At 39.4% G+C, this 9,734-nt stretch overlaps 1 protein-coding gene across 1 annotated transcript in view; it reads left to right on the plus strand.

Annotated features, from left to right (window-relative positions):
• Positions 1-5,913: 5,913 nt before the first annotated feature.
• Positions 5,914-9,734, plus strand: part of PPAP2A (phosphatidic acid phosphatase type 2A) — a gene marked incomplete at both ends in the record, with an annotated part of 21,742 nt that continues 17,921 nt past the window's right edge. Inside the window, 2 exons of the mRNA XM_010145175.1 lie at positions 5,914-5,931; positions 6,739-6,893. Of these exons, the coding sequence (XP_010143477.1) occupies positions 5,914-5,931; positions 6,739-6,893 (173 nt within the window). The remainder of the gene's footprint in view (positions 5,932-6,738; positions 6,894-9,734) is intronic.

The following is a 9,734-nucleotide window of genomic DNA, read 5'->3' on the forward strand; positions in this document are numbered from 1 at the left end:
GTGCAGTGACTGGTCTTGGTGAACTGTGGAGTGATGATATAAGCATATTTCTTGTTAGGTGCCCTCCTGAACTCTAAAGCTCCTTTTCAGAAATAGAAAGTAGCATTATTCTGAGGAGAAGCTGAAGTCTTAACTTAATCTGCAAAGACCTTTATGATACCATAACCAACCCCCCACAAATTGTGAGCAGTTGTACAGAGTAATACTCAGCTCAAAAGTTCTAACCAAGCTTTCACAACGTGTGTTTTCCAGGCAGGATTTCTAGTATTGTGCAAATGAATGCTACAGATATTTTTGCTGATGCAATTAGTAATGAAATCTCTGCACCATACTCAGGGAAAATGTTAAGTTATGCATTTTTTATTTTCTTTTCTGGTGTAAGAAGACTAAAAAACCCCCCTAAGTAGTATTTTGAGGTTTTAGTAAGTCTAGATATTACTTCTGGTTTAAAGCTACACTAGTAGTACGCTGGCATTAGATAATAGCATTGAAGTGGTGGTGTCTTTTCTTGAGGTGCTGGGAGTAAAGACAGCAAAATCTATGAAATTTGTTTTCTTTTTAAACTCTAGAGAAAGACTATTATTACTCACTGCTTAAGCCCAGATGTTTAAAGCTACTTTTGTCTGAAACTTGTCCACTGTTCCTAGTGTCGATCACATCTATTTTCTTTCTAATCCCTTTAACACACTAGAAGGATAAAATACTCAGGCTAAGAGCAGCGTTTTTAAAAAAAACTCTTTATTTAGATGTACACATTCGAATGATTACTTTACCAAAATCTTAAACTTAGTCATGGGCTTAGAAGAACCCTGAAATATAAATAATTCACTGAAATGTGAGAAGTGAACAGTAGGAGTAAGTGTTCCCTGGCTTTCACAAAAGAGAAGGGTACCACAGAGCTCTCCAGGAGACTGCCCTGTTCATTGTAGTCATAAATGCCTTGGAGGAGAGTGTGTGCAGTGAGGCAGCAAAATACAAAAGATAGCAATAACATGGCTGGTGAAAATAAAGCATGGATAAATGTCAAGTGATGTTGAGAGGGGAAAAGACAACTCGAGGGGGGTGCATAACATGATGTTTTCTCTGTTCACCAGAGTGCTAGTGATCAGGTTTTAGTTCCATAGAGGTATGAACTTCATGCCCAGTAACAGTGAAGAACCTAATCAAGATTAGTAAATTGTAAAGAAATAGACCTATGTTATACAGGATACTTAAGGAAAAAAAACCCAACATAATCAGTCAGAAAACACTTCGGCTTGTGAGGAAATTTAACCCATTTTACTCTGAGGCAGACTATTGTCAACTGTACTTTAAATGGTTTAAATATTTAGTCTTCTAAGTCAAGATACTTGTGTTTCTACCCCTGACTGAAAGGCTGGTTTGGAGGTCTGTATCTCCCTCATGTGAATATCTTTATTGCCAACTGTATTTGTAGCTCCTTAGTTCTTGGTTATTGTTGGATCAGTACCACTCTTGTTCTGGTATCTACAGTTAGATACAGGTAGCTGATTTACAGCCCTTACATTCTGCTGAACTGTGCAAGCCCAAACTTTTCTAGTTTTTGAGGTAATGTAATGTACCTTAGCAGTCCTATGTCTGCATTTAACACAGATGTATTAAAACCAAACAAGTTTGCAAATTCTGATTGAATGCTGTTTCAGAAGAAATTATTGTCAGGTGGCTAGAAATGTTAATGTCTTTGGAAGGACTTATCTGATGGTCACACTATTATATTGAGGTACATCCATAGGAAGCAGACAGTATTTTCCCTTCACATTTTGAACTGACGAGCTTCCAGCTCATCAGAGTTGTTTAACCTCCAAGTGCATGACTCTGAATTCATTACTGCACAAACGCCATGTGTTCCCTTGCTTCAGTCTTTAGGAGTTGTTTTGCAGGCAGAACTGGCTGACCTTGATCTTCTGCTGTAGTAGAGAATTGCCAGCTCTGTCAGCAGTACATCTGCTAGTTATTCATTAATGATGCTGGCATATGCACTACATAACACTAGCTTGTTGGCTTTATCCTTGAGATTATCCTACTGGTAACCTCTTTGCAACCTTATAATTCCTCTTAACACACCTGTTGTCATCTTCGCTTTAGGCAGTTTCTTCACTGTGTTACAACTGACTTGGAAAATGAAGTATACATCAGGGATGCTTTTTGATATTGTCATGTGGGAAGCATTCAGTACAGAGCCTTTAATGAGCCTCTGCTGTCTCCATTCCTTACCTAAAAGGAATACTTAAATTCCCCTTTTTCTTCCAATTTCATGTAAATCTGAGCCCAACTAGTTTGTATTAATTCTCCTTTCTTAGTGTGCCAAACTCTCTCTTTAGAAACTGTAGCTTGTTTAGTGGGGAATTGGGTATTTGTAGAAAAAGCAGGGCTTTTCTTTTAACTTAACTGTGGCAATATGTGTCTATGGCAGGTGAGCAGGGTTTGTTTCCCAGTGATCCACTGTTGAGTCTTTGCTACTTTTCCCTGAGAAACTACTTAGATTTATGTGGATAAATCTTCTGGCAAGAAAGTACACCACCTCCTGTACTACTGTTAAAATCTGTTCATCAGTTGTATCTGAAAGCTAAAGACCTTGACACTAATGGTAGTTGTACCATTAGGAAGACAGATATCACTTGGTATCTTCAGTCATATACAGACCTCCTGAGCCAGTAGGTTTCATGTTTGGGAAATTGCTGCAGTGGTGCAAAAACTTATTCTTGGCTTCTGAAATTATTATATCTTCCAGGATGAAAAAGTGACGCATCTATCCCAACCAAAGGGAAACCCTGCTGTTGTACTTGCTATAGTAAGAGGCTTTGCCTCTTCCATCCCTTGAGCCAGTTCTTCTGCTTGTTTGTCCTGCTTCTACTACTGAAAAAGCCAAACTGGATTTTTTCCTGTCTTTGTGTGGTCTTAGAGAATCGCACTGCAGAAAGCACCTAAGCAATATACTTGAAATAACTTTGATTTGACTTCAGAAATTTTGGTGATTTTTTTTTTTAAACTTAAAATTCCACAGAACCAGACTTTGCTGATTCATTTAAAACAGATCAAAACCCTAGCTGTTGTGAGAAGTTTTTAATGGCATCATTTACCAGAAACAGTAGGAGTTGCTGCCTCTCTGGTTTGACTTCTACTTTTGTCTCACCGGTTAACAGTGAGGCTAATCCATGTGTGTTTAAAAGAAGTAAATTAAACCTGCTGTATGGAGTGTGTTCAGAGGGAGTAGGTCTTGACATAGAGTACTTTGCCCAAGAAGACATCCAAAGGCAGTACTAGTATGGTTTTGCAGGCTAATAACTGCCTTGGGTCGAGCAAAAAGTAAATTACAGTGGTTGTAGTTCTGTGACTTGTTTTCAGTCTAACAGTGTTAAGTCAATCTGCTCAATCTCACTGTAACCTGGTTTTTATATGTTAAAACTTCTATCTCAAGGTTTCATGGAGCACGTCTACTTTCAGCACTGAAATGTGCTGAGATCAGTAATAAGACAAATGACTGGTGAATTACTTTTTAAAATTTGTTTTAAGTCGGGGAAACTGAAGAAACATTGACATTTACTATATAAGCTTTTTTAGCAGTGTTGTGTTTCAGTGCATAACTCTTCCAATTAATTGTTACTTCAAACCAGGTCAGTACCTAGAACCTAAAGACTCATACTGTCTTAGCTAAATTTTGCTGGTTATGACTTCGTATAAAACTTTCTTCCTTAATTAGCAAAGTGGGATTTGTTTCAGATAGAGTGAAAGAGGTGGAAAAAATCTACGAGAAAGCATTGTAATATCTTATTTTAGCTGGTTTTTACTTGCTTAAGAAGCAAAAAAAAACTTAAGAGTTGTTTGGTATTTTGTTTGCATGATCTTAATATAGGAAGGAGCTGCAAGCAATTACAGACTAATTACATAATAATCACAATGTTGCCAAAGAGCGAGCACGCATTTCAAGCAGCTTCTCATTGTATCGAAAAGCGCAGTGTATGGGACTTCATTCTCAGGAACCACATACAATTGCTTTCCATTTCTGATTTAGCAGCAGGTAATTACATAAAATAAAAGCCACCACCCAAATCCCAGCATTCTGAAAATTTTCAATCTCCCACCTTGAGAAGCTGGAACATTCAGATAAGGGTAGGAGGAAATGGGGAGTAAGCCACCATGACTCCATTGTTTGTAGAGCGGGTGTTTAGAAAGGATGCAGAGCTGGTGATGCGATGTCAGTGACGCCACGTAATTGTGATTGCAGGTATCTGTGGCAGTGTGCTGAGGCTGTGATAAGGTTTTTTTAGGCTGGACTTAATTTTGTGAGCAACTGCTTTACCATGATAATTAAAACTACCTCCTCTAAAGAAGTAAACTTGTAAATAGTCAGAAGACTTATCTGTGTAGGCATCATTCTCCAGTTTTGAAGAAATACACTTGTCTAAAATAGACAGTCTTGAATCTTGGTGTTGGTGTGTGTGCACAGAGTGAAGGATGAAGTTTTCATTCCATGCATATTTTATAGAATAAATGGTGTTGGAAACATACCATGGCATTATGATGACAAGTCACTTCTATGACTGTGGACTGCTGCTTTCCCCCCTTGCACAAGTTAGTTGAATGCTAAATAACTGATGGTATATCGTAACGTGCTGGCACAATACAAACACAAGGGGAGGGCAGAAATGAGATCTGGGCTGTAGAGTTTTTCAAAACCTTGCTGTTCCTACTATTAAGGGAATGGGAGAGGGATTTTTTTTCCCTGGTAGGAAAGACTTACGTTTTCTCACTACACTGTGGAGTCCAGTTCCAGGGCTCGGTGCTGGCTGGTGTCTGATAGCTCAGTGTTTTGGTGAGGTTCTGGCTTGGCCTTTAGGCCTGCCTGCTGTCCTGCTTTGTTGGTGTGCTCAGGCAGCTTCCAGAGCTAGGTCAGTTGTAGTCCCGCTGGCATGGAACTGGAAACAACTACTCTTCACAGTGACAGTGGGGTTTTTTCAGCCATTTTCAGAGGGAAAGTTTGGCATGCTATTGATTTTGTGACAGTACAGAAGATCCTTGGTTCTTTGCAGCGGGCTTAGCTAGAACACATGGACACTGTGTTAAGCCCATGACTGCTTGGTTGTGGAACAAAGCTGTGTGTCATTCATCAGAGGTCACTTCAAGGAAATTTTCACCTTGTGAGCCATTAGTTATTTGTTCTTCTTTGTCTATTTTCAAACTGAAGCTTGCTTTTAAGCTTTCTCTTTTAAGTCACTTTATGGTGTGAAGGATGAAATTGATGGCAAATCATTGGTGAAGCTGCAGTATATGCATTTGTGATGTGCTCAGGATTCAGGCTTAGTTTAGAGGACTTCATGGGTGGAGGTTAAAGGGGGATGAGGGTTGAAAAGGATCTTAGATTTTTTTTTTTTTTAAATCCTGACTGTGTAACTTAGTGGTTCTCTTCTCTTCTCTTCCCTAAGTTCTCCTACTGCTTGGCTGGTACCTCTTTTAATCCTTTTTCTTCTGTTCTTTCTGTGTTTACTTTGTACATGCTTATTTGGGGGTAGCTGTGTGTTTGGAAAGGAGGAGATGGGCTATGCCTTGACACAGAGGTCCTGAGGAGAGAACTGAGACTACAGCAACATCTTACTCTGGCAGAAAGGAAGGAGGCTGATTTTCATCCTTCTGATCCTTTACTAGCAGATCAGGAACATCTCCCTCAGGATGATTTTTGTTGTCTTAACCCTAAATTGGTATGCATTTTATGTGCAGTACTGATGAATTCTGAGCACAAAGCCAAGGACTCTTAAGCGCTTTAAATTAGGGATGTACAGCCCAGTGAGCAGTGTTAAAAGAAGATTATTCACTGTTTTGTTGAATATTCTTGGTAGTCCCCTACTTCTGTTTTCCATACAGCCGTTTCCTTCTGAGGGTATTCATTCCATTGTGCAGATGCCATGTGTATGTCAAGGTTGGAGGATCAGAATTTAAAAGTGTGATTCTACTAGCTTGTATTGATTTGTATCCTATTTTGAACGTTTTAGCTTTTTTTTTAGACTTTGTTCAGATGTGACTAAGCTTGCTGAGTGTTGCAGGTCTCTTGAGGTGCAATAGCACAAAGCATTGTGCACCTTAATCTTGGATTCTGCTGAGTTTAGGATGAGCCAAAGGCGGCTTCTTTTGTGGAACAAAATCTTGATGCCTTGAGCTTGTAGGGCTTGTGCAGTGACCTCATTGTTCCAGAGAATGATCCAGTGTGTGTGTGTAAATGAGAGGACTGCATGCATGTGTAATTTTCCCTTTTTTCCATACTTTCCTGAAAACCTCCTCTTGCACTTGCACTCCCTGAGAAGCACCCCTTTTCTGCCTTCATGAAATGCAATATATGCTCTTCTGACTTGTACAGAGAAGATATAAAGGGTCATCTGTTGCTCGCTGGAATATAAAGGAGTAGTCGGTAACTGTGGTAGTAGCAGCAGATTGAGCAACTCAGCGGTTGTCACTGAGCTGTTTACTCAGCCGTGGTTTCGGCATGCTTCCATGCTTGATGTGCCACAAATGCCAAGGTGAGACGAATCGTGACCTGTGCTCCTTCATTCAACAGTCCTTCCTGGGAGCTGCAAAGACAAGGCAGCAGTCATTGGCTAAAGGAAGTGCATCACCTTCTAACTTGCTGCATGCCTGTTCTTCTTTATGCACTTCTCTTTCGAAATGCGGGGGTATAATCATCACCGGAGTTTGTGTTGATTTTGTAATGTATTTTTTATTCCTTTTTGCTAGCTGGCTTGCCTTTTGCAATTCTCAATTCAAGACGTATCCCCTTCCAGAGAGGAGTTTTCTGTAGTGATGAATCCATCCGATATCCATACAAAGAGGACACCATTTCTTATAAGTTGTTAGCAGGAATAATTGTACCTTTCAGTATAATTGTTGTAAGTTAAACTTTTCTTCGTTGCATTTGATTTCCATGGGCTTGGGGAAGAGGGAGGAGGGGCAATCTGTTAACACATACTTCTAAAACTGTATTATGTAATTTCTCAACTTCAAAATAATGCCATTAGATCAAGTGCTAAAGCAGTAGAAACAGTGTTCTGACAAGAATAACTAAAAGGTTTTCTTTTAATCAAGGTCTAAAAAACCTAGAATTAGAGAACAGAAAAAGAATACCTTAGAATTGTGGTGGCTCAATTCTAGTTTGAGAGAGAAAAAATTCCTCCCTTACTGTATCCATTTAGATTAACAGTAATGTATTTTGAAAAGCTGTCTCTATTTTGGGAGTTACTAATTCCAGAATATGAGTTAGCATGATCTATTAAGTCAGCATTTTTATCTGTGACAAAGTTATTGGAAATATTTCTGTGCATGAAAGTGTAACAACAGGCACTAAATTACTTAAAAATACAGCTTCCAATCAGAACTTATCAAAAGCATAACTAGAATAAAAAGAGTAAGTAGCCAGGGAGTTTTTCCCTGGATGTATCCAAAGGTCAGGATAAAACACTGGACCTATATGTGTTTGAGGTAATACTGTGACTGACTTTTATGCTGCACTTAACCTGGCTGAAAACACTGTACTGATCTACTTTGCTCCTCTTAATACCAGATCAGTGAGCTGGAGAGATTGCCTTTGCAGCTGCCAGTTTAGGATCTCCCTCTTTGACCACAGCTTCTAGCTCACTTGAACTGGCTCAAGTGTATAGTGACTCTGTATTCTTAAAATTTGATTATGTGCTGTCTGCTGAGTTAGCCTAATAGTTTACTACGGACAAAAATTGAGGTCCTGCTATTAACGCTGGCTTTTCCTGGCTTGTTCAAACCAGGATAGTGAAATGTCTTACCCTGGCAGAAAGCAGCAGCTGGGTGAATTGGCTCCTGGAAGAATACAGTATCAGTGCTTCCTCAAAGTGGTGGGGACATGTCCTTGGGCATGAGCAGAGGGAAGAACTGGGCCACGTCAGTTAATCATTTTGTGTCCTAAGTCTCGTGGGACTGCACTTCAGTTCCAACAATGGCCATTCAAGAAGAGCTTCAAGATCTGTGCCCAGATGTGCTAAAAAGCTTCAGACTCCACTCATGGCTCTGTAGTGGGTGATATCCAAGCTCATCAGAGCTTCACTTTGAGTAAAGTTAAAACTCTTTTATGCCAAATAAGATTTTTAGGTGGATAAATATTTATCCATGTACATTTTAGGAATCAAAGCTAGAAAAGAAGCAGCTAAATGTAAACCTCAGTACTGGCCAGCTGGCTAACGGATTAAAATCAGGAGGATTATTATGGCAATCGTATATCTTTCTTGCACAAGGACTGCATGAATTTTTATCTCAGTTCCAACATAAAGGTCAACTTCCACCTTAGTTTGCTCTTGGGTGGAACTTTCTTCCAGAACTATAAAATTGTGGGGGTGGCAATAAAAAATGTGACTTACCAAGTTTTCCTCCTCTTGGAAAAAGAGTTTAAAAAACTTAAAGAATTACTTCTGGAACAGATAAAACTTTTTTGTTTTTGCCAGTTCTATTAACTGGCAAGTGATTTACACTTAAAGATCCTGCCTTTTAAGATAAGACTACTTTTTCACCATGTTACTAGCGTTGGTAGTCAGTATTACCCAAGAGCAGCAATACTTGGTCGTAACTGAAGTGCATCTAGTTTTGTTACCTCATTTCTAGCAGCAATGAGTGCAGAAGAACAAAATAACAGAGCAAGCAAAGATTGGTGTTTTGCTCTCAGTTCTTTGCTACCAGCTGTTTGCAGCTCAGGGACTTCCTGAGTTAGAAAAGGATTGAGTGAATATAGTAACTTTTAATGGGTGCATTTCCTTTGAGTTTATCCAATCTCCACAAGAACTTGTATGAAGATTTAACTAATGAAGTAACCTTTGTAACATCAGAGACCATCTTTTTCAGTTGCGAAATCAGGTTTTTCTGTCAACACTTACTTAAAGTCAGATGGTAAAAGCAGATGTTGATGTCCTGTACTTAGTGTTCGTCAGATTATGGAAGATTATAACTCTTCTCTGCATCCAGTGAAGTAGCTGCATTTACATACCTTAATTTTTTGTCTCCTCAGCTGAGATACGTGACCTTCTTGCAGGTTTTGCAGCAGAGTTCTTTAAGAGGGATTCATTGTTTACCAGTCATGGCTGTGGTATTTCTGCTCCACTATCATCATTAAGAGGTTACTCTCTGGGATAGGTAGATTCTGTATGAGAGCTTACCAACATCTACTTTTCAGTGAACTTTTAAGCTTTAGTCCATGTTCTGATATATCTCTGCTTCAGACTAAGTTTTTGTATTGCGCAGGGTGTAAAACTTCAGTGTCACGCATCTGATGACATTGTTTGTTTACCTTAATGTGCAAAGCCATTGACTGCTGCTTTGCTCAGGTGTCAGTGTCTAATAACAGCTTCATTCACCAAAGCTCTGCTTTGCTGGGATCCTGGACTTGTCACTTAAGTGGCAAGTGGGGCCATCATTTAATCTTAGCAGGATTTTAAGATTTACATACATGCATACAGCCCCCCATGTGTCTGATCATCTGTATGAGTCAGGCAGTTCAGTACAACCATCTGGCACCATCTGGTTCAGTATCCAGCCTTTCCAGGGGTGAAATTTTGTACTTGGTTTAAGGAAAAACTTTTTGCAAAAGCAAGTTGCAGAACAACAAAATTAAATTGGCTTTCCTGTAAGCACTTGATAACACACTTGATGCACGTATCTTGGACATGCAGGGTGAAAAATCGTGGGAAAGACCTCAATGATGCCTGTCTTTCCCT

This window comes from Buceros rhinoceros, unplaced genomic scaffold (genome assembly GCF_000710305.1).
Source record: "Buceros rhinoceros silvestris isolate BGI_N320 unplaced genomic scaffold, ASM71030v1 scaffold33011, whole genome shotgun sequence".
Taxonomy (NCBI): Eukaryota; Metazoa; Chordata; class Aves; order Bucerotiformes; family Bucerotidae; genus Buceros; species Buceros rhinoceros.